The 25172-nt window shown below is 43.1% G+C and overlaps 1 protein-coding gene across 2 annotated transcripts in view; it reads left to right on the top strand.

Annotated features, from left to right (window-relative positions):
* The first annotated feature begins 989 nt into the window (after nucleotides 1-989).
* Nucleotides 990-25172, top strand: part of CSMD1 (CUB and Sushi multiple domains 1) — a 355527-nt gene continuing 331344 nt past the window's right edge. The window contains exons 1-2 of one of the 2 annotated variants that reach the window (XM_081905886.1): nucleotides 990-1102; nucleotides 20185-20262. In XM_081905886.1, the coding sequence (XP_081762012.1) occupies nucleotides 1000-1102; nucleotides 20185-20262 (181 nt within the window). In that variant the 5' untranslated portion in view covers nucleotides 990-999. Of the gene's footprint in view, nucleotides 1103-17926; nucleotides 18063-20184; nucleotides 20263-25172 lie in introns of those variants that run through there. The other variant, XM_081905887.1, reaches the window with a different exon arrangement.

Genomic DNA, 25172 nt, shown 5'->3' with positions numbered 1-25172 from the left:
AGTTTAAATTTAAACTTTGTTTTTCCAATTGTATAGGTTCAGCTCCCCCTCCCCTCATTGGACACGCCCATTTCACCAATCACTTTTATACTGTGTGTGTACCAGGGGCAAAGGACTGCTACAGTTATTAGAATCATAGAATTATAAAATTGCAGAGTTGGAAGGGACTAGAAGGGTCATCTAGTCAAACCTTCTGTAAATGCAGGAATCGTTTGCTCAACGTGGGGCTGAAACTCACAACCCTGAGATTTAGGGTCTCATGCTCTACCGACTGAGGTGTGATTAGTGCTTCATTATAATGAAGAGAGATGATGCTTCAGGAAGTGAGCATGCTGGTGTAAGGACTATCTGCACACATACTCTGGGGATATATTGAATTGAGGTACAAAGACTGTTGTGTTGGACACTCAACAATAAGAGCAGGACTGTGTTCCTCTTGGAAAAGAAGTCACTCAGTATCCCTTAATTTTTAAGTTTGACCTGTTTTCCTAGGCATTCTCCATATGAATGTTTGACCCAATAAGATAACTGTTGCATAACACGATGTGCTTATTGATGGGTGTGAGGGTGGTTGAATGACTTACGTACAGTCAACTTGATGTAATCATTCTGATTGCTTTACTACTACAGTAAAAATGTTTGAAAATTATATGTAACCAATTTTGAATTGTAAGGCCATGTCTCAGATGAAAACCTGTTGTTTTGAGAGGTATTGGAAAGCTCAAATTGCCCATACATCAACTCTACTTCTGTATGGCATGAAATGTATATGTGGCTTCTGTGTAAAACATTTCATAAAAAAGAAAAAGCTAAGCAGTGTCAGCATAGTCCATTATGATAGAGATTAAGTATAATATGTCCAGACTGCTGTATTTAATTGTATATCTTTATTAATACTACGTATGCATTATCTTCACATGCACGCAGTAATGAGCCTAATGAGTTTTTGCTTCACTTTTCAATGCCACATTTTTTTTTCCTCCCCTTAGGTTGACAGGCATGAATCTTCCCTCTCCTGTTATCAGCAGCAAAAACTGGTTACGGCTCCATTTCACTTCTGACAGTAATCACAGACGGAAAGGATTTAATGCCCAGTTTCAAGGTAAGAATTACATAGGGAACTGTCAGTAGAAATCTATTCCATGCCCCCCCCCAAAAAAAAACCACCAAAAGAAGTCATGGTAGTGAAAATGTTTTATTTAGACACTGTACATTTGGGGGATAAACAGCCAAGAGCCAAGTCCTTTCCAGCTTGGAATCACAGTCCTTGCCACTCAAAAATATTGGTCTCAGTTGAAATCTGTTTAATAGCCCCATGATTGCTGCTGTATTTCTTTTGAAGTTAGTTACCATGACATATACGGTTATATGTCCCTCCTGGACAGCTGCCTTGCCAACACAGTTAACCCTTTTGTTTTAGACCAGACATTTTATTATTATTTAAGATGTCTACTATGTGGGTTTCTTTAAACCCAGTTTAAATTCCCCTCCCCGTTACGCCTTTAATTGTCTTGGGTTCTTTGACATTGTTTAAATAGCAACTTCAAATGCTGACTGCTATAATAATGGTGTTGCAAACACTGGGCAGTGTCCAGTGAAATTTTTATTAGAGTGCAAGGATTTCTGCTCCCACAATGGAGCTCCTTCCATGTGGCCCTGCGTCCTCCCCAAATCTGCTCCAGAGGGTTCTGAGAACCCCCAAAACAGATTTGTGGGGCACACAGGGAGAAGTGAGGGACGGGGAGTTCCATTGCCCAGCCAAAAGTCCTTCTGGTAGCAGAAGCGCTTTGTTGAATACCACCTACTGAACTAGTGATGCTCTCCAAGGTAGAAGGTGTTCTCCAGGGCTTGGCAGACTGTCTTTTCCTACTTAGGACTATGAGCCTTAGAATTCCAGTTGGAAACTGATGGTACATGTGAGGGCTTTCTTGACAAAAGTCTCTCTTTCTCTCTCTCTCTCTCTCTCTCTCTCTCTCTCTCTCACACACACACACACACACACACACAAACAGTCAATTTCTCAGCTGAGTTTTAGGCTCATGGTACAAGTTCCCAGCAGAAAAGGATGCTCTGCTAGAGCGTGGGGAGCACCCGATTTCTCGCTATGTTCAGATTGAATAATTGCAATAAACATGAGCCTCTGTTGCAAGGGCTTTGATCATTTAAGGGGTGAGCAGTTGGATGCTTGTGCATCAATTTGCTATAGCATGAACTTGAGCACATAGATTAAGGCTATTGGAGAAGATGCGTAGCCTTTTGTGCAGAATTCACACTACAGGAGGAATGATCATGCCATGTCACGTTCTGATAGCTGAAGCTTTTCAAATTTTGTAATTTAAAAACTTGGGGTGGGGGAGTTGGTGCTTCTCTTTATGCTATACATTTTAATTAATTCAATATTATGGTGACTTAAACAGAATCTAAATTCTTAAATAAATCTGTCTCCGCTGAAACACAAAATAAAGGATAAACTTTGATTTAACAAAAGTAATTTATTCCAGAGGGGCTATTTTAAAATGGAAGAATGACACAGAATGATAACTTCATTTCCATTCATCCAAGGTGGTGCTTATATGAATGTGAATTGCAACATGGCACAAAATCCTAAAGAACAGTACAAATACTGTCTCCCTCTTAAGATAAGCTGCATTTACACGAGTGGTCTGTTGATGATCCAAAACAACCATGGCCAATTGGACTTAATTCAAGTGATTTGGGTAACCCACTTCTAGGAATGGTAAAAAAAGAAGATCCAGTTCACATTTAAAGGCAAACTGACCTAATGCACACTTTGCAAAATAATCCAAGAAGAGAAAAAAGGCAACCATCGAAAGTTGCACTTCCCCAATTTTTTCAATGCAACTTTCTATCCAAGTCTTGTGTACAAAAATTATGGGTGGGATTTAAAGTAACACTAAGGAGTTTCCATTGGCGTAGCGTGGGTTGTCAGCACCCGGGGCAAGGCAAGTAATTTGCACCCCCTAACCCGTGGATTTGCGCCCCCTAACCCTAACCCCCAGATGTTGCGCCCGGTGCGACCGCCCCCCCTGCACCCCCCACGCTACGCCACTGGGAGTTTCCCTTGGTCAATGCTGGCATTTGTGCTGCTGAAAGGAACAACCTCTTCTCCCTTCTGGAGAGCCAGTGTGGTGTAGTGGTTAAGAGCGATAGACTCGTAATCTGGGGAACCAGGTTCGCGTCTCCGCTCCTCCACATGCAGCTGCTGGGTGACCTTGGGCCAGTCACACTTCTCTGAAGTCTCTCAGCCCCACTCACCTCACAGAGTGTTTGTTGTGGGGGAGGAAGAGAAAGGAGAATGTTAGCCGCTTTGAAACTCCTTTGGGTAGTGATAAAGCGGGATATCAAATCCAAACTCTTCTTCTTCTTCTCTTCCCCTCCCCTCCTCTCATGCACTGTTCTGGGTGTTTTCCCAACTGCACAGAGCCAATGGGGGACATGAGATGGAAGAAAGCCTCATTGTGCTATCAGGACTCATTGCTTCGGCTCCCAGTCGTTTTAAATATTTAGCTGAATTCAGCCCACCCACTTGGGAGTGCTGTATTCATACATAATTTCAATACTAGCCCAAGTAGCGTAAGGCTCTGCTGCTCTGAACCTGACAAGTACCAACTAGAGAACTGGGCTTGGCAGTGAAGTGCAGGATACAAATAGTTTTATGAGAGAGCTCCCTTAATTATTTCCTGCATTGATGGCAATCAGTTATATACTTTTTAGTTATATTAGTATACTAGATCTTCATGATTCAACACTCAGAAATCTGACTCGTTTCCCAACTCTCAGAAAAAGCACACTATTCAGACTGCTGGATGTTTCTTTGTGGGCATCTTTATTAGATTTCTGTTTTATGAGAAAAGTAGAGCTTTAGCGTTGTCACTTTTTCTATATGTCCACAAGGATATTTATCAAAAAGCAATTTTTCTAAAATGGAATGTTTATTGATTTTGTTCCTACCTGATAAATCTTTGCCTAAAATCAACTTTTGTGATTAAAGTGGAAAGAAAACAAGGGAAAGTCACTTGTTTATACACCTGGAGTTAGTAATTAGTTATACTTACAAATTCGCACGTACAATTTCATTTAACATCAGCTGCAGTCCTAAGCATACTTACTTGCCGGAAGGCAACACTACAAGCAATGGGGATTTGCCTGCCATTAAATAAAACTAAAGTTGTTAAACTGAAGAAGAGTAACATTTTGATTCACAAAAGTCATTCATTTTCCATTCCTTTTAATGGGGGTGATTGTCACTAAGAAAGCAAATCTGTGTGGAAAACATTTGTGTGAAGTTGCTGTTTCTGGCCACACCTCTGATATTTTCACCTGAAAAAGAAGGATATTGCTTGCATGGTTAAAACTGACCCTTACCCCATGGGCACCACCTCACATAAACACCTGCCCATGTTTTTAATAAGAAAAAGTTGAGCCTTTGTCAGAAATGTAGGGTGATTGTTGTTGTTGTTATTATTTATTATTATTATAAATGAAACATCAGGCGTAACAACTGATGTTTATGTTAGGCTTCTATAGGAGATACTATCCCACTTTTCCAAGTCATCCCTCCTCTCACAGGATGTGACATATTTTACATCTTGTTGCTTAGCAGTTATGTTGATACTGTTCTCTCTGTTATTACCTCTTCTTGACTGAATCCATCAGCTATGAATTTTCAGTGATGTTTCAAAATGAAGAGACCCACCTGTCAGATTGACTTGCAAATATGCTTAGCCATTTTGTTAAAAATTGGGAAATGGCATGGTAATTTCCAATCTACTTTTAAATTCAGACTTCTCATTTGCCTCCACAGTCTCTTGATAACTTATTATTTAAAATGTTGATAACCCACCCTTCATAACTAAAAATACCAGGCTGGATACTGGAGACAAACTGTCAGGGAACTGCCATCTAAAGCGCCGGGGGCGCAAAGGCTCACTGAGGTTGAGAGAGGAGTAGCAGCGGAAGAGGGAACCAGTAGAGGGCGAGCAAGAACTCCAAGGGAAAGTGAGTCGGAGGGATGGCTCAGAGACGCTTCCAGCGAAAACAGTGGGGAGGTCTCAGGACCTCCTATAGGGACACCCACACCTCGCCGGAAACTGTCACGCCGAGAGGCCAGACGACGTGTTTCCGTTAAAGAGCTTTTATGTTGGAAACGATTCCGAAAGCAGCCACTTTCGGATTCTACTAGTGATTGACGCAGCCATGCTGGAGGGGCTCCGTCACAGGCAGAGGTTTGAAAACCTGATCAAACTCTGAGGGACTTGCATTTTACGCACAAGCAGCTCATCGTCCCATCACAGCAATCCGAAAGTCACCGAAAGCCAGCTTGTGCAGGGAGAAGCATCATGAGCAACCCAGCCGGAACCGGAGGAGCAGGAGCAGCTGGAGGGGGTCCAAGCCTGGAAGAAAGGTACAGGGCGTTGGAGATCCAGTTGGCGCTGCAAACGGCGAGGCTTGAGGAGAGGAGGGCTCAGGATGCAGAAAAGGGAAAGGAGAAAACCACCCCGCTCGCCAGAAAGGTGCCAGGATTGGTGCAGAAATTCGGGGGGGATCCCAGGAACTATCATGCCTTTAGAACAGAGATGCAATACGCTCTAAACTTGCAGTTTGATGACTTCCCCGACGAGGAATCGCGAGTGGCTTTTGTGATTGGCCATCTCGAATCCGGGGCGAAGGATTGGGTTAGACCCCTGATGGCAGCGAATAATGAGATCCTAAAGGACACGAGGAAGTTTTTTCGTGCCATGGACCTGATGTTTTCCAGCGATATTGAGCAGGGGGTGGTGCGAAGGCAGTTAATGGCTTGCCAGCAAGGAAGCAGATCTGTCCGTGAGTACTGGACTGAGTTTACTATGCTGATTCATAAATTGGGGTGGGACCTATCGGCGGAGCCCATCCAAATGCTTTTCGAAGAGGGGCTTTCTTCAACCGTCAAAGATGAGCTTTCCCGGGGGCCCAGGGCGGAGTCTATGGATCAGTTAACCAAATCTGCGCTGTCCATAGGAGCGCGCCAGGAGGCGAGGGCTTTGGAAAAGCGGGAAGGGAAAGGAGACCGTTGGAGGGAGTTCCGCATTCCAGACATTCCAGAGCCACCTTTCCCGCCGGCAGAGCCGATGGAAGTTGGAACAGCGCGGGCGCGCGCAGTTTCAAATCCCAGTGAAGGGCGGAAGAAGGAGGGAAGGAGCGCCAAGAGATGTTATCTCTGCCAACAGCCAGGGCACTTTGCCAGAGTCTGCCCACAAAGAAAGGAATGGCAAGGGATGGCAGGAGCTGTTGGGGGAAAGGAAGAGGAAGGCAAGGAGCAAGTAAAAGCCAACGCCTGGCTGCCACCGTCGGGGCACAGCAGCCAGGCCAAAGAGCAGTGAAAGTGCCCATGCCGGAACCTCCCAGACCCGCTTTAGTGATAGAGGTGTTACTAGAACTGCCAAACGGACACCCACTAAAGATCAAGGCGCTTTTGGATTCAGGCAGCTCCTGTAATTTCATGAGTAAGGAGTTTGCAGCTGAGCACCAGATACAGACCATCCCTTTAAGTAACCCCTTGCAGGTGACTACGATTGACGGCAGAGAGCTGTTGGGGGGAGAAGTTAGCCAACAGACTGTCCCGATGATAATGAGAGTGGCAAGGCACACCGAACAGATAGCGTTTAATGTGGCCATCCTGGGAGGAGCGCCCATCATTTTGGGGATGAGCTGGCTGGCGCTACACGATCCGCTAGTGGGCTGGCATCAGAGGGTGGTCTCCTTTGGGTCAGCGCATTGCCTAGAACACTGCAAGGAGGGGAAGGTTTCGGGAGGAGACAGAGTCACCCTAGCCGGGATGGAAGTAATGGACAAAGGGAAGGTGCCCCCGCAATACGCAGATCTGAGCAACGTATTCAGCGAAAGGGAAGCAGACAAACTGCCACCGCATAGACCCTTTGACTGTCAAATCAACCTACTCCCTGGGGCCCAACTCCCAGTAGGCAAGCTGTACGCCATGTCAGACAGGGAGATGCAGGAGCTGAGGGAGTTCATTGACAAAAACCTGAAGCGAGGTTTCATCAGAGAGTCCCGAGCGGTGGGGGGCAGCCCAGTGTTTTTTGTGGACAAAAAGAACACAGACAAACCGAGACTGGTGTGTGACTTTAGGGCCCTCAATGCAGTGTCGGAGCCCCTGGCTTTCCCTATGCCCCGAATTGATGACATTTTGACCAGAGTAAGGAAGGGAAAGATTTTTACAAAGCTGGACCTGCGGGGGGCGTACAATCTGATACGCATAAGGAAGGGAGATGAATGGAAGACCACCATGTTTACCCCTTTGGGAGCCTTTGAATACCTCGTTATGCCCTTCGGTCTACAAGGGGGCTCCGCGTGTTTTCAAGCTTTTATAAACCACGTTCTGGGACCTTTGCTCTACAAGAATTGTGTGGCCTTTTTAGACGACGTGTTGGTGTATTCGGAAGATGAGGAACAGCATGTGAGGGACGTTCGAGAAGTGTTGGGCAGGCTGCAAGCCAACCAGCTGTGGGTGAAACTGGAGAAGTGCCAGTTTCATACCAAGGAGGTGGAATTCCTGGGGTACCGCTTGTCAGACAAGGGATTGGCCATGGATCCAGGCAAAGTCCAAGCGGTACTGGAATGGAAGACACCGAAGACCAAGAAGGACGTGCAAAGATTCTTGGGGTTTGGGAACTTTTATCGGAAGTTCATCAAGAACTTTGCCCACTTGACGGCGCCCATCACCGACTGCCTCAGCAGCAAGAAGAAATTTGTTTGGACGGTAGAGGCGGATCGAGCCTTTGAAGAACTGAAAAGGGCTTTCGCCTCGGAAGAACAACTTCTGCATGTGGATTTACGAAAACCCATGAGAGTGGAAACCGATGCATCCGACCGGGCGGTAGGGGCGGTCCTTCTTCAACCGGGGAGGAGTGCGTCGGAGTGGAGACCGTGTGCCTTCTTCTCGCGGAAGCTGAATAAATCCGAGAGGAATTACACGGTGTATGACAGGGAACTACTTGCCATTCACGAAGCATTCCGGAGGTGGAGACATTTATTAATTGGGGCACAACACAAGGTGCAAGTGTGCACCGACCACCAGAATTTAGAGTATTGGAGAACAGCTCGAGTGCTCAACCAACGACAAGTGAGATGGGCACAGGAATTCTCCAAATTCAACTTTGAAATTTGTTATGTGCCAGGCCCAGAAAACGTCAGGGCGGACGCGCTCTCACGCAAACCAGAGTATTGGGAAGGGGAGGGGGTGATCGAAGAGAGACATGTCATCCCTGAGGACCGCTGGGTGTGTGGGGCGGCGCTGGTGGGGCAACGAGAACTGGTAGAGGAAACGGAAAATGATGAATATGCCCAGGATAAGCTCAGAGGTCTCAGGGGGGAGGGCGAGAGCCCCGGAGGTTTTGAGGAAAGAAATGGGGCATTGTATTACAAAGGGGCACTGTATATACCCGAAGGTGAATTGAGGGGGAGAGTACTCAAGCAGTTGCATGATAGCCCCACGGCGGGACATTTTGGACAACACAAGACCATGTGGTTGGTTACCAGGGAATTTTGGTGGCCTAAGGTGAGGGAAGATGTAAGGGAGTATGTAAGAGGGTGTGACCAATGTCAGCGAGCCAAAGGGGAAAGAAGGGCGCCGGCAGGGTTATTAGAACCATTACCCACACCAGAACGGCCTTGGGAAGCGATATCAATAGATTTTATGACGGATCTGCCAAAGTCCAAGGGGAAAACAGCCATCATGGTAGTAGTAGACCTGTTAACTAAGATGTGCCACTTTGTAGCATGCTCACATGCAGTCACAGCGGAAGAAACAGCGAAGTTGTTTGTAGAACACATCTTTAGGTTGCACGGGGCTCCCTTGAGGGTGATCTCAGATCGCGGCAAACAATTTACTTCCAGGTTCTGGAGGAAGCTCATGAGCTTGCTGCACGTGGAAGTCAATTTTTCAACTGCCCGGCACCCTGAAACCAACGGGCAGGCGGAAAGAGCAAATGGCATTCTTCAACAATATCTGAGGTGTTATGTCAATGACAGAGAGAACGATTGGGTCGAAAAGTTGGCGTTGGCAGAATTTGCCTACAATAATGCGGAGAATGTGTCCACAGGGATGAGTCCCTTTTTGGCTAATTACGGGTGTCACCCCAGGGCATTTCCAGGGGAAGGAGGGGAGAGATGGAGCGCCCCAGCGGCTGAACATTTTGTAGAAGAGATGGAAGCGATCCATCATCAGCTCCAGCTCAACTTAGAAAGGGCTAAGGCACAATATAAGAAGCAGGCAGACAAGAACAGAAGGGAAGGTGAAACCATAAGGGTGGGGGATCAAGTGTGGTTGTCAACCCAAGGGTTGCCGTTCAAAGGGGGTTGTAAGAAATTGAGGCCCAGAAGATTGGGACCCTTTGAGGTCATTCAGCAGGTCAACCCGGTAGCTTTCAAACTCCGATTACCCAACCACATGAAATTGCACCCAGTGTTCCACAGGTCGTTACTGTCACCATACAGGGGGGGACGTGAAGGGGAGTACGTCAGGGGACCAGCCTTGGAAGAGAGGGAACGCCGCAACCATGTAGCGGAAATCCTCGATTCTAGGTGGAAGGGAAATCAGGTGGAGTATTTGGTGGCGTGGGAAGGGGAACCGGAGTCAGAAAACACCTGGGTGAATGCAGAGGAAGTCAATGACGAGGTTTTAACAGAAACGTTCCACCAAAGGTTCCCGAGGAAACCTCAGCCGATAGCAAGGTTTAGGAGGGAGTATTTCGGCACCACCGATGAGGAAGAGGAAATGGAAGGGTTCGCGGAGTCGGAGTTGGAAGAGGGAGTGGACTCCGATGACGAAGATTACCGAGAGAGTAGGAACAGCAACAAGTGGAGGGAAGTGTTCGCGACGTCGGAAGACGAAGGAGGTTCTTTCAGGGGTTTTACCTCCTCACCGCCAGTAGGGGAGGAGACGGGAGGGGGTGAAGGGGGCCCTGGAGGGGAGGTGGATGTCAGGGAACTGCCATCTAAAGCGCCGGGGGCGCAAAGGCTCACTGAGGTTGAGAGAGGAGTAGCAGCGGAAGAGGGAACCAGTAGAGGGCGAGCAAGAACTCCAAGGGAAAGTGAGTCGGAGGGATGGCTCAGAGACGCTTCCAGCGAAAACAGTGGGGAGGTCTCAGGACCTCCTATAGGGACACCCACACCTCGCCGGAAACTGTCACGCCGAGAGGCCAGACGACGTGTTTCCGTTAAAGAGCTTTTATGTTGGAAACGATTCCGAAAGCAGCCACTTTCGGATTCTACTAGTGATTGACGCAGCCATGCTGGAGGGGCTCCGTCACAGGCAGAGGTTTGAAAACCTGATCAAACTCTGAGGGATTTGCATTTTACGCACAAGCAGCTCATCGTCCCATCACACAAACACACAAAAAAGCCCTGACTAAATAATAAAATAAACAACAGTAAATACTAAAATGCATCATCAAATAAATCAGCTAAAAACAACATAGCAATCTACCCACAATACTGAATCTTCCTGTGTGAATTAATTAGTCTTGATCTAGTACCAACATGATAACTCTGTTGATATGGAGGCATTAGGTTGGCAGTAGAATTGGATGTCACCACAGAGATGGCTCTTAAATTTCCCCTGTTTAACAAAGAAGTCATTCAATTACCTGAAATAGAACGAGGTATAATTTCTTCAGCGTGGATTTTTGAACACCTCTCCTCTCCTTACAGAAGGGCTCTTAAAAGCCATCCCTACTTGTAATCATTATACTAGCTTGTCTTTACTGTGACCATTTTCAGATGTTTTCCACAGAAGCAGTACATATTAGCATGAAGACTCAAATATCAGGAGACATGAGAAAATGGCTCAGATTTAACAAATGACCTGATTCATGTTTTGTGAATATTCAAGTACTTGTTGATAGTTTTCATTGTCATAACAACTCTAAAAAAGTAGAAGTTGACTGTCTTGATATACACAAGGTTTATATGAGACAAGATATACACAAGGTTTATATGAGGTTTATATGAATTTACCAAATTGCTGATATTCATGGTGACATATCCACCAGCTGAACAAAAAGAAGTTCAGATACTTATAAATCCAGCAAGATTGAGTCAGTTTGTGTTCAGAACTGCAACTCTTGTAATGTGTTTTTAAAACAGAACAAAGCAATAAATGACCTGAACTTGAAGTGTTTCCTACCATGCAATCTCCTTTTTGTCTGGCTGGTAATTCATTGTACAATCTATTTGTTGAGCTAAATATAATCACTTTTATGGGAAAAGAAGCATATCATAACAAATTACAAAGCTAATGGTCTTAAGCAAACAATCTGATCAAAAAAGGGCTGTGCAGGATTAATTCTGTTTCACATGTTTGAAAGATTGATTAAAAGAGATTAAAGCACCATTGTGGCTGTGCTCTTGTAGGCTATCTTTACAAGTGAAAGATTTAATCTTGAGAATTCAGCTTTTACTCAATACTGCTTCCCACATTGCTGAGGCCCTCAAGCTAATTGAAAGCGAAATGATACCTATTGTTGGTTGTTCCTGAGACACAAGTTTCAGCTTTAGTTTGAAACTGGCTAGTCAAGATAAAACTGCTTCATTTGAGGTCATTTTCAATTTTATACTCCTCCCCCCCACACACAATCAGCTACCATTGTGATTTTCTGCTTTATTGGGAAACAGTGATTGTACTTGCACCTTCATAGACGGGAAAGGCGTGAAGAGGAGAGAAGAGAACATGAGTTGAGTAGAGAGATTGAGAACAGAAAAATTCAAGAATGAGGTTTCTGCACTATGGTTGAAAGAAAGATGTTCAACAATATTATCTCAACAGGATCCAAATGTAGTCCATACTAGAGAGGGGAAGGACTAAATGCCATTGGTTTCAGCGAGTCTTCTACTTATGCAACAGGACTTCTCTCCCACCTGTTCCCCCCTATTTTTACGGATTTTCTTTCACCCTCTGGAGCAGTGGGGAAGGTGTGGGGTGCATGGGGGGAAGAAAGGGGAGAAAGTCCCTTTTCAAAAGTTGAAGTCATTTTGCTTGTGCAAGGATTCAGTTGAAGCACACTCTTTGTCTGGATCTTACCCAGAGGTATCAACAGAGAGATTTAGTTGTATCTATTCTAGTGATCTCAGAGCTCTACCACATAGCCAAGCAGTATACTCTCTCAACGGTGCCTGAAAAGAAGGACTGCCTGGCACCTTCATGACAGGCAAAAACATTCCACTTCTTCCAAGCCTTGGCCTAATTCAACAATCTATGGCCTTTTAAACTATGTATTTCTCTGTTTTTATATTGTAAACTGCCCTGCAATCCTTGGATGAAGGGTTGTATAGAAATGTAAAAACAAACAAATAAAATGGTGTACTAGGCCTAGAATTTTCCATCAGCAACCCAACCTCTAGAGCTTCATACTTCCAAATCAGAATTTTAACTTATTCTGAATGCAGCATCCTGCATGTCTCTACCTGACTTCTGAACAGTTATTTGTGCAGAATTGGTTTGGCTCATATGTTTGTGCTTCAGGGGACTTTTGTGTGTGTGTATTGAAAAATCAGGCTGTATTAAAACAAGACCACCAGGGAATGAAAACTGTACAGTGAAGCATTTTACAATATAGATAGGCTTCAAATGCTTCCTTACAGCAGGTGGGAAAGGAGGAGGAGCAGTAGATTTCATCAGGGAAGTTGTTCCATTGCTGCTTTTCAAGAAAGTCACAGTGCAGGTCTTGATATCTGCCACTGATGTTTTCACTTTGCACAGCAAGGGCAATTGAAGCACATGCTGGCTTGCTCAACATAACCTGTGTGAAAAGTTCATATAGGTCAGATAACTTGTTTGAAGCTGAACCTGGAAAACAAATGCCTCTGACTTTCCTCCAAATGTTCTAGTGCCTCCAAGGTTCCTTTTTGGTAAAAAAAATAATGTTGGTGTCCCCTGCATTACTTTAAGGTTCAAGAATTTATTTTCAGTTTGTCTTGTGTTGCTATGATTTTAGCACCACTTTCTTCCAACCATTCCCACAAGTTTAAAAGTTGCATAAGTTAAGAAAGGCTAAGTTTATAAAGCATGCCAGTGATTCCTGCCGCACGCTGTTTAAAGTTTGATTTTGATGCATTGTGGCCACATAACAGAGAATGGGTCAGAGAGACGTAACATGTTTTGATCATTATGCTCCAGAAGTTATCTGCCTCCTCTGTTTGACTACTTTGAATAATTCAAGCTTCGGCAAATAGATAATCCTGAAGTCAAACACTGAATATAATTGAAGCTGTAAGAATAAATCTTCAGTGGAGAAAAATTGCACAGGGGGAAAAAAAGAAACAAACTCTATGGTAAAATGCATTTTTTGTGCAAAAACCTGGAAAACCCAAATATCTGCTTCGTAGTAGTTTTGTAGTCAATCAAGTGGTGCCATTCTGTTCAGAGGACAATGCTAGCAAAAGAAGATGGGAGTGTTTGGGGGTTTGTTGTTGTTTTTGTTAATTTGCCATTCACCTTATGTAAATGTGCTCTAGAGTGGAAGGTGGCTTGAGGTCTCAAATGTGAAAGTGAAAAAGGAAAATCATCTCCCTTCCTTTTCTGTTAATAGATTTCCCCACCAGACCAAAGACTCTTCTGTGAATGGGAAGACTCTTTCTCACTTGCAGAAGGGGGCACCATTAGATGAAACCCTCTCCCCCCCCCCTTAATTGCAATTCTTATGTAAACACTCAGCCCAGTCCAGAGTTAAGAATGTGTTGTAATGTACTCATGGAGTTCCTACATGTGGACTTAGTCCTCGTTCATTTCAGCTAAGAAGCCAACCCATTCACATAAAACAGGCATGCCAAACCTGGCCCACCAGCTGTTTTGGGACTACAACTCCCACCATCCCCAGCTAACAAGACCAGTGGTCAGGGATGATGGGAATTGTAGTCCCAAAACATCTGGAGGGCCATGTTTGGCCACGCCTGACATAAAAGGACTGGGTGTAAGCTCAATCAGATCATCTTCCTTCATCATTTGACTGGGGAAAGTCTGTACTTCCTGTTACCAAAAATACACAGACAAAAGCTCTTACTTGGAAGTAAGAAAAAGATCATTATTCAGGAAAAGAGTCATGCAGGCATTTAGCAGTCTCCTGGCTCATGAGGCACAGTTCAGAAGTTCAGGAGCGGGCAGAACTGGAAGGAAGTGATGAAGAAGAATTTGGATTTGATATCCCGCTTTATCACAACCCAAAGGAGTCTCAAAGCGGCTAACATTCTCCTTTCCCTTCCTCCCCCACAATGAACACTCTGTGAGGTGAGTGGGGCTGAGAGACTTCAGAGAAGTGTGACTAGCCCAAGGTCACCCAGCAGCTGCTTCTTGAGGAGCGGAGACGCGAACCTGGTTCCCCAGATTACGAGTCTACCGCTCTTAACCACTACACCACACTGATGAAGATGTTCCAACAAGTTCCCACTCCTCCTGCCAAGCTGTAAAAGACAAGGCATGGTGCACTCACTTCTGAGACTCTCCTGCCATATAGAAATATTGGAATGGCAAGTGCATTATGCCTTGGCACAGGTTGGTCTGTTCCAATCCAATTTGCAAAATCAGCAGGTGGCAAGACTGCTCCTGTTCAGTTCCCCCTCACATGATAAAAACCCCTCCAGACCCAGGCCTGATCCTAACAGTGATGTGGGCCTCATGGCAAACTCTTTCATAAAATGCACACTAAATATTTGTTGGATTTACCCTTGATGTTCTGTAGTGAAATAAATCAGTTAAACATGCACATGCACATCCAAATACTTAAGATTTTGAAGATGGTTTTTCTTTAAAGTACAGTAGGTTTGAAGCTCTGTCAAATCATTGCAATAAATTAGTAATAAAATGAAATAATTAGTGAAATATATAGCTGCTAGTTGCAAAAAAAATTATGTAATCAGATTACTCAGCCACTGAAAAAGCAGCACAATTAATTAATTAATAGCACAATTAACATCTGCTCTATTTATGTCATAGTTAATTTGTTCATACTTCTCTTCCATAGTTTTTTTTTTCTATTTCAGATGCCTATTTTTAACATAAGGTTGTAGACTTACTTGCTGAATATAATTATCTTAATTTATTGTGCATATTTTTGATCCGAGGCTTATAATAATACTTTCAAGTTCAACCAGTTTTTCTTGGTATCTTAGATCAGGCTTGCTCAAACTCGGTCCTCCAGATGTTGTGAGACTACAGTTCCCATCATCCCTGACCACTGGTCCTGCTAGCTAGGGATCATGTTGTAGCCCCAAAACAGCTGGAGGGCCAAGTTTGAGGAAGCCTGCCTTAGATGCTTTGAAAATATTTTTCAGTGCAAAGTTCTCCAAAAAATGGATCATGGATTCTCTAATGCAGATAAGACATTTTATACCAGGTTAAATAATATAATCAATGGGTGCAATCCAACTCCATTAACATAAATAGTATCTGGACTGCAGGTGTTTATTGTCAGATAAAAGTAATCAGAGATCAATCTAAATACATTAAAATGGGGTGGAGAAAACTCTTACCTGCTTTTCTCTTTGTTCTCACACTGTAATGTGATCTTTAACATGATTTGGGCACTGCTGTAGAAGTGCACACTCCCTTCCTCCCCTTTCCAATGGTTGGCATAGAATCACATTTAATACATTTTAGGTGCACAATTATTTTTTGGGCTGGTTCCAGAAAGCCAATCATGCAAAACTGTAATAGTTTTAAATGAACCAGGAGAATGAAGGCTTTCAACTAATACAACTGGAAATAAGTGCAGTAAAAAAAGGAACATGCGGAATATGCATTTCTGCAGGTGTTTTAAGTTATTATATACTTTTATTTTATCTCTATTATATTTGTTGAGCTTGCTGTGCACCACTTAGAGACTACTGTAATTAAGCAGTATATAAACTGTCAAAATAAATTATATGGAATAATATTTCCACTTATAGTGCTTTTCCAAGCAAATGTTGCCCTAACCCAGGGATCTCCGACCTTTTTAAATCTTGATCTCCAAAAGCAACCCTTTCACAACTAAACAACCCCCCAAAGGCCAAATTGTGTGTGTGTGTGTGTAATGTGGGTAGGGAATGCTTTTTGTGGGCACCAGGAGGTGTCTGAGGGTGCTGTGCTATTTATAGGCATAATACTGAGAACTTCAGCCCTAATCCGTAACCTCAAAATGGGGCTCTAGTTCATCTCAAGAGGGCAGATATCTAGCACTAATGGAGCTACTGCAGCTGCTTTAATGAATTGCCCTGCTTGAGACTAGGTTAACAAGGAGCACTATGGGGAAAAGGATAGGTTATCACATGCTTATCTTGTCACAAGGTTTCAATGGAAGAAGAGCTGGTTAAAATATGAGTGGCAGATTTAGCCCTGTGACCTCCAGCTGCCAAGCTCAGCTGTTCAACCCTGGGACTAGTGGCCGGTTTTTGCACCACAATAGGAAAACACACAAGCAGGGAGTGAACCAGGTGACTTTTATTTAGACCTTAAATTTAAGTCAGCAGATGGGGATGACTACGGGGCAGGAACTAACTTAACTGGATAACAAGAGCCATTGGCCGACCCACGCTTGCAGGTGAAAAAGAAGGCCTTATCTCATCACCCCCTGGGACTGCAGAACCCCAGGTAGATGCGAGATTTCAGCCTCAAAGGAGGCCCTTACCCCACCCCCTGAACAAGAGTCCGGGAACTGAGCCTTGGGCAATGGCGTAGCGTGGGGGGTGCAGGGGGGACTGGCCGCACCAGGCACAACATCTGGGGGTTAGGGTTATGGGGTGCAAATCCACGGGTTAGGGGGTGCAAATCCACGGGTTAGGGGGCGCAAATTACTTGCCTTGCCCCGGGTGCTGACAACCCACGCTACACCACTGGCCTTGAGGCTGACCCATCACTTGAAAAGTGCCTAAAGGGCGTCACCAGGCTAAACCATTTTTTTGTCTTTTCCCACACCTAAAGCACCCAGATGCAGCTTAACCTATTTAAACAACACAGTAGATAATGTAGCACTCTGTCTTGCTATTCAGAGTGAAGTGGGGGTGGGGTGGGGAACCAATCTGTAATCCAAAATGCAGATTGGGAAAAAATCCAACATGGTCCCCTAGTGGCAAATTTGAAGCACACTGAGAGAGAGGAAGGGAGGCTGGGTGCTGCTGCAAATGGAGGGAAGGCAGGTTGTCCCTTTAGCAGGCACCATTCACTGCCCACCCTCCTCAGACCACCTTAGGAATGCATCAATTGGTGCCAAGGACTTTTTCCACTCTGCCTCTTGCCCAACAGCTCAATAAAGGCCCTCGCTGCCTCCCAGGCACCATTTAAGCCTTTTGGCTGAACATTCTTGTGATGTCTCAAGCACAATGTATCCATGCCTTGCTTCTCCACTCTGTTGCAGCTCCCTTACTCTACCCACCCCTCAATTCTGACTATGAAAGAAGGGGCTGCTTCTGAAAGAACTGCTGCCTTACACTTTCTAGGCATTCCGCCCTTGGGAAATGGGGTTTGTCCCACATATCACAAAGAAATAGGAACATGTTCCTGAGGTCCATTTGTAAAGGCCTCTGGGGAAAGCTCCTGATTCCCAATGTGTGCTTTTCTTAGTTCCCTTAGGCCTTGTATAGCTAAATAATATAATCTATGGGTGCAATCCAACTCCATTAGCATAAATAGTATCTGGACTGCAGGTGTCTATTGTCGGATAAAAGTAATCAGAGATCAATCTAAATACATTAAAATAGGAATCATGGATCCACAAAGGAATCATGATCCACACCTCTCCAACTAGGAAATGATCACCTCAAAGGCCACTGTGACATCACATGAACCTCCTCTGGGGTGATCATCCATTTACAAGTGGGAGAAATCTCACTGCAGGACTTTGTTGGGAAAACCCACATTGCTTTGTGGTTCTGAGGCCTGTATGCCACAAAGCAGCAACTCTTTTGGAATCATTGGAGACATAGAACCAGATGGTGGTTTTTGTTCTTCTGCAATACATGAGATCAAATGGAATTGATGCTGTATCATTGATGCTTGCCTTCGGCACAATCCTGAGGTAAATTGTCACACAGCAAGAAGTGCACGAGTCCCCAGTACTACTCGGGAGATAATGAGGAACACACATAATTAAAAAATTGAGTATCTCACATTGCAATAGACAAACAGACGATTGTTGTGGAGGGAAATTTGTTGAAGTCTTGTAATTTCTCACTCTCTCAGTCTCTCACAGACAGAACAACATAAAAAGGCAATAATGCTTTTATGTCTCCTATGAAATTCAATAATGAGAACATTAATACCAGTTGAGACACTTCAAACACGTTGACAGAAACTGCCAGCATGAGTAAAAAAACAAAAACAAAACCCCAGACTTGTCTGATTTCCATGGCTTTCTAATGGAACATACTTGAATCATTTCAATAAAGCTTTATTAGAGTGTGGTACTTTGATATGCAGGCAAAAAGTGACCTGCTGCAAATGCCTGCCATGTTAACAGATTAAAATTAAGAAACTGATGTCCAATTTAATATTGGCAAATATCCTTCCTTCTTCCATATTTTCCATAATCATATTCTGATTTTAATGGGAAAGTTATGGGTTTTATTAGGTAGGTGAAGTAATATAATTAACTATATTTTGTTTCCCTACAGACCCACATGTGTGGCTTAATGGACAAAAGGATCCACTTCTCACTTGTGTCTAAAAATGTGGAACTGAGCAGAGTTTAAATCCCATTTTATGGTTTAATTGAAAGCATGGGAATTAGCTCTTGGGCTGATCTCCCCCTTTGTTACCCTGTTTGTCAAAGAAACAGGCTACAGACTGAAAAGTTAGTTTAAAACATATTGTTTACTCACAGTCAAGCATTTGATCTTAGCAGTAACAGCAGTAAAAATAAATGCAGGTAAAATACTTGTGTTTGCAGCAGAAATGCCTTCAGGCATGTCCCTGATGCTGGAGCAAGTGGATAGATGTCCGTCTGTAATGTTTGTCAAAGAGAGAGTGGGAACAGGAAATACTTTGCTGTTTTCCTCCCAGGAGAAAAGGCGGGAATTATATCACACAGAGCCTTCTCTACCAATTACATTTCTGTGGTTTGAGTCGGCCTATCAGGCTCTATGGTCTTAACCCTTTCACATGCTAACTTGCAATAATACACAGTGTTAGATTTGATTGCATGTCCCCCACAAGTTAACTAAGTTTTAATGATATTTGTTAGTCAATTACATAAAAACCAGACTGCACATGATTGCAGGTAACAGTAGACTGATTGGCACAAGAAAACTCAGTTTGAGAGGTGGGGTTTGTGAGTGGAGAAATAACCCATGGGATGAAGGGTAGGAGTACTTAACCCTTCCCCCACCCAGAGTTTTTCTTCCCTCAAGCTGCTCTCAACTATTAAGTTTCAAACAACAGCAAATATCAACAAATAGGTTTTCCCCATGTCATAGGAACTGCTCAAGGTACTGCCACATGCTCATTGACTTCGATGGTCTAGTCAGTGTGTCTGTAAATCTCTGTCATCATTGAAGCTTGTTGGCAAAAGTCTTGTTGCTTGGAAAGAAAGGTATTTTTAGCACTAAATAGTTGGTGCATGTTTTGTGCTGAGGCCGATTAAGTATGAAGCTGAAGGTTCTCAAGATGACTGTTGAGGATATGCCACATAAATTTGAATGTCAGGAGCCACTCAACCATGAAAAACTTGAGCATGATGGGTCAAATTCAGCCCAATGAATTAAAGAAAGTCAAATATGTTTGAACTCTATTCCATTATGATGAAGTGCTTAATATCTGTATCCATTTTCATATATAAAAATGCATATTCATTTAACAAGTTAGTAGTGGAGCAATTGGGAATCTTTACTTTTGGTCATGGGAGATAAAGACTTCTCTACAAAATCATTTCAAATAATGACTAAATGATACATTTACTTATAGGCAGGGATTTTTTTCAGCTGGAACTCAGTTATGGCACCTCTCAAGTGGATTCCATTGCCATTCTAAGAGAATAAGTGAGATGTTCATGGTGAGTTCTGGCACTTCTTTTTCTAGAAAAAATAGCACTGCTTATAGGAAAATAAACTGGTGTCCCATATCCACATTTCTTCAAATTTGAGTAAATAAATATTGAATACAATATGTATTTCTACCATTTTGTCTTTTTTTCCCTTTTACAGTGAAAAAGGCAATTGAACTAAAATCAAGAGGGGTCAAGATGCTACCTAACAAAGACAGCAACCACAAGAATTCCGTCTGTAAGTCCCTAACAAATATTTATTCTCTTAAGACTGTGTGGGTAATTTTTGATTATTTGGTCTGAAAGACACAGACACAGAGCTTTAAAACCAAGGTTGAAAAGGAAAAAAAAGTTAACCCAAAAATGTTGAGATGAATGTGGAAGGTGCAAACATCCAAGGAATTCCAGTGGAAGTCAAAATATCTTCAACAGGGCTAGCAAAATGGCTCAGTGACGGTTTTCACACATTCTTATGAAATTAGGATAGATAGAAAATGGAAGGAAATGAGGAAAATAGCTATGGACAATTATCACCAATAAATCCATGTCAACCATGTTTCAGTAGCATAACAATGCATTATATTAGGGGAAACTGCTTAGTAAAAATGAAATTCCCAGCAGAAATTTGTGTATTGGGAGAAATTCTCACACTAAAATGCTGGTGAATTTTTGTGAGGACGTTAAAAGCGAACCACAAACTGATGCGCAAATGTGAAGAACTGAACTTCAAAGTGGAAAAATGAGAAACTGGGAGAAACTTAAATTGACAGATTCATTCATCTCCAGTGGAGTGTGAGAGAGACACCAGGAGGGGTGTGTGTGTTGGTGGGGGTACAGAGGCAACTGAATAGTGGGAATGAGGTGGATCTTCTCTTTCCCGGTCCTTTCCCACTCCCTTTACTCTGGGGGCTGTGTATTTGCCTTGCAATCGCGTGGAAGTTATTTCAATGTATACTTAATGTAATGACTCAATATCTCCAGAGTGTGAATGATATGACTATATTTGGCCCCGTGTCTGAGAACCCAAGAGTACAGCATAATAGTCTAGGAAAATGAAAATGGTATTAATATGATGTGTTGCGCAAAGTGAATGTGTTTGATAAACAGAATTGGTATACTTGTATATCTTCCAGGTATGGTACTGTAGGCCCCACAGTGTTAGGGTAACTCTTTGCACGGAAATATGTTACAGAAAGCAGAGGTAGTCATACTAATTAGGTTGATTGAAAACTGAGTTCAATGGGAGTTACTTGCAGGCAAATGTTATAGGTTTTCAGCCTTGTTGTCATTGGAGTGTGCATTTGAACCTACAAATTCTGAAGGTAGCCACTTTTTTGGAGTATGTTTTGTTGGGATGCTGTCTTTAATTACAGAAAGTGAACAAAGGACATGCTATTAACAATATTTATGGTGCAGTCTGCTGTTGATTTGTTTTTCAAAGACCAGATTTTATTATTATTATTTTCTGAAGAGGAATGATGCTATTATATATTCTATTAAACAAATGAATTATTAATACAGACTATCAACTAATGAAGATAAACCTTGTATTAGTTCCTTGTTTCCTCCTCAAGATTATGCAAGACTTCCCCACTGCAAATTTTGTAGCATTTTTCTCTCCCTCTATTTTGACATTCTTCTATGATTTAAACACTGAATGTGCTTGGACTGCATTGCAACATGTGGGGTGTGTGAGATTAAGCAAAGCCTTCATGGAAAAGGTGAATTTTGAGAAAAGATATGAAGGGAAAGTGAGATGTTGTGCCACAGACCAGCTGTTTGCTAATAATATTTCAGCTTACTGCATTAGCTAAAATTATCTGGATGGGACTGCCAGTTTTATTCTGTGTAACGTTCTCTATGGCACATTTGTAAAGGAAATTTAGATTAGATCTTACATTATTTATTGCTAATGTGTCATATCTTTTTGATTCACTGCCCAATCATATACATGCCTACGCAGGAGCAAGCCCCATTCAGTTTAATAGAGCTTACTCTCTGGTAAATGGGTATAAGATGGCAGCCTCATTCTTTAATAATTTGTTCAATTTTGAATATATAGAATATTGCTTGTCCATATCCTCTCTCTTCCCGGAGGCAAGTGAAATTCATGTTTTCCCTGTCTATAATAATTTGCATAAAAACAATATTCAGAAAATGTTCTATAAAGATAACATATTTTCTGTAGTCAAAAAAACAACAACAACCAACTCCCACTTAAACCTCATTTGGAAAAAAAAAATTAAAATGCAGGGCCCATTGTGCTGCCTGTTTACTTTTATAGCGTTGATGTTCCGTTTTGTCTCAGATGGAGAAAATTGAGTTATTTTTAAGGCAATGTTTTTTGCCATGTAGAGTCAAAGAACAAATGGCTTTACAGATTCAGTATTGATCTGCTGTAACACATTTAGATGAATTGATGGCACATGCTGTGTTACTCAGCAGTTGATGCCAAAACAGCTAATTCTAAGACAGGTTAGCCCTGCTGATTCAGTGTTGGATGCATGAGGAAAATTAAGGGGAAAGCAGTATTTACATTGGTTAACCATTTTGGGGAAATTATTACTAATGTAATGCAATGGGATATAAAAGCTCAGGGTGACATTACAAACAATATATTTCTGTCTTCATTCATGCTGAGTTCATAGCAATCCGTGATGCTTTGTAGCATTAAAATGAAACGACATTTGCTTCCTCACTCTCTCATCCTGTTCCCAGATATATTGCTCAGACAAATGCAAAATGCCATTATTTATGATGGTGGGGATGCATGAAAGAAGCACCTGCAGACCTTGTTGGAGTGTATCATCCCAAGGATTACACCAATACAAATCTGCCAGTACAGTGGTACCTCGGGTTACATACGCTTCAGGTTACATACGCTTCAGGTTACAGACTCCGCTAACCCAGAAATAGTACCTCAGGTTAAGAACTTTGCTTCAGGATGAAAACAGAAATCATGCTCCGGCGGCGCGGCTGCAGCAGGAGGCCCCATTAGCTAAAGTTGTGCTTCAGGTTAAGAATGGACCTCCAGAAAGAATTAAGTACTTAACCCGAGGTACCACTGTAAAAGCAAAGTGGTGATAGGCAGTGAGCAGTGGCAGGCAGTTGTCCCAAGGAACATAGTTTCTTTTCCCCAATTGGAATTACAGACATTGCGGGTTGCGCGTTTTCAGGTTACGGACCGCGCTAAACCCGGAAGTACCGGAACAGGCTACTTCCGGGTTTCGGTGCTCGCACATGCACAGAAGCACCGAATTGCGTCATGCGTGTGCGCAGCTGCGGTGCTGCGAGTTGCGAACGCTGCGGGTTGTGAACGTGCCTCCTGCACAGATCACATTCGCAACCCGAGGTTCCACTGTAATGTCAACCTGCTTACTCCTGAAACCTGTAAGACCTCTTAATTTGCCTTCTGAACCATTTGGAAAAATTTTGTAAAAAGCTGAGGCATTTCCCAAGAACTCTCCAAAGCTCGAAAAGACCAATCTTGGGGTGGAGATTTCCTGACCTATTGCTGTCCCTCTTGTCTGACAGTTTCTTTCCTACTCCTCCTATCAGTTTATCAAGATAAGGTGTGTGTGTGTGTGTCTAAGCGCAGAAAACATCAGCCAATGCATCAGCCCAAAATTTCTAGATCCCTGTGTTACAGACATGTGAGCATGCCCTGATCCTCCATTGCAGATGGGAAGTCTGACAATTGCAATGTTTTGATTTATATTCTTCCAAGACAACATGTCATGAGGTATAAAAACCCATACTTCCCAAAGTAGGCTCCAAACATGCACAGACATCTTCACTGCAGAGTAAGAATCAGCTTAAAAATCTGTAAACAGAATTTTACTATTCCTTCAGTTCAAGCAATCAGGAGGAATAAAAACCCTGTACTTTCTTTTACATCCACAATGTAGGACAGCTTAGAATTAATTGTTGGCTTCTGTTTTCCTCCAGCATGGTAGGTTTGTGAAAGTGTGGGGAGAGGCCTGACAAGCTGAAGTGAAATTCAGGAGCGGTTGGTAGGATTATATCTCTGAGCCCCCTTCACCTTTCCAAAATTATACCCTATATTTAGTGTATTCTTCCACATACAAGTCATGGGGAGCCATTCTAAACAGAGTCTGAGCCTTTCTGCTTAGCCTATAGTGTGTTTGGTTCTCGGTTGTGCTAATGGATCTCTTTATATAGAGATAATATAAACAAAATAATGGCCTAATAAATGCTGAAAAATCTGCTGGAATGGTTCCCATCAGGAACATATACAACCTAACCTTTCTTGATCTGGTATAGTACATACAGCAGTGGAAGCTGGACCTCAGACGTAATTGTTCTGTTCCCTGAGATTTACTGTAAGTTATAAGTAGCTCATGCTAGAGCATTGGCCTTTGAACCTGAAGAGCATTAGGAAGACTTCATAATATATACCCTTTGACTCATTACTCATAACTCCAGTCTGCTCCTTGTGGCTCAGTTATAGTAGAGCTTAGCCTGATAAGGATAAGAAGCTAGAATCTCATCAACATATTAAAACCAGTCAGCTGCTGGTACCATTATGGGCAACTGGCTTTGTTTCTCCAGTCCTTCATCTAAGGTGACTTACACATTGTTGTTGTCGTCTCCCCGCACCCCCCAACCCAACAAGAAGAGAAGGAATAAGAAAGACAAAATATAGAACTAAACAAAAGGGTGTAGAGTTGCATAAAATTTGTATATGCTAATTTATATGTATAGCTGCAGATATAGAATAGTATTACTGAATTAGAAATTAAATGCATCTCACCATAGTTGTGCAGACTGTGATCAGGCAATAGTGGACAGCTGTGTCTCTGCTGCTAACCCAGAATAGGAGGAGTGAGGCAGTGGGGAGGACAGTGGAGTGCGAGTGCACCAGGTGAGCCAATGCAGCAGTCCTGCTGGTGTGTTTACACCATGCCAGCCTCCCTACTGCCTTGTCCCTCCACTTGTTCTTTACAGTAAGCAGCAGCAACTCACCTGTTCAGAGGAGGTCAGGTGAGCACCCCTTCACACTAGGCTGCCTGTTACTGTGACAAGATGATCTGTGTGGCTGCTCAGTCAGCTGTCTATTTGATGGTCAGCTTCAAGACCTCTATTCTGTCTAATTATGGTTCTTTATCTTAAAAACAGGACTCACCA

Source organism: Podarcis melisellensis (assembly GCF_964234715.1).
Source record: "Podarcis melisellensis genome assembly, chromosome: 3".
NCBI classification, from domain to species: Eukaryota; Metazoa; Chordata; class Lepidosauria; order Squamata; family Lacertidae; genus Podarcis; species Podarcis melisellensis.
This window is presented reverse-complemented; position numbering and strand designations above follow the sequence as displayed.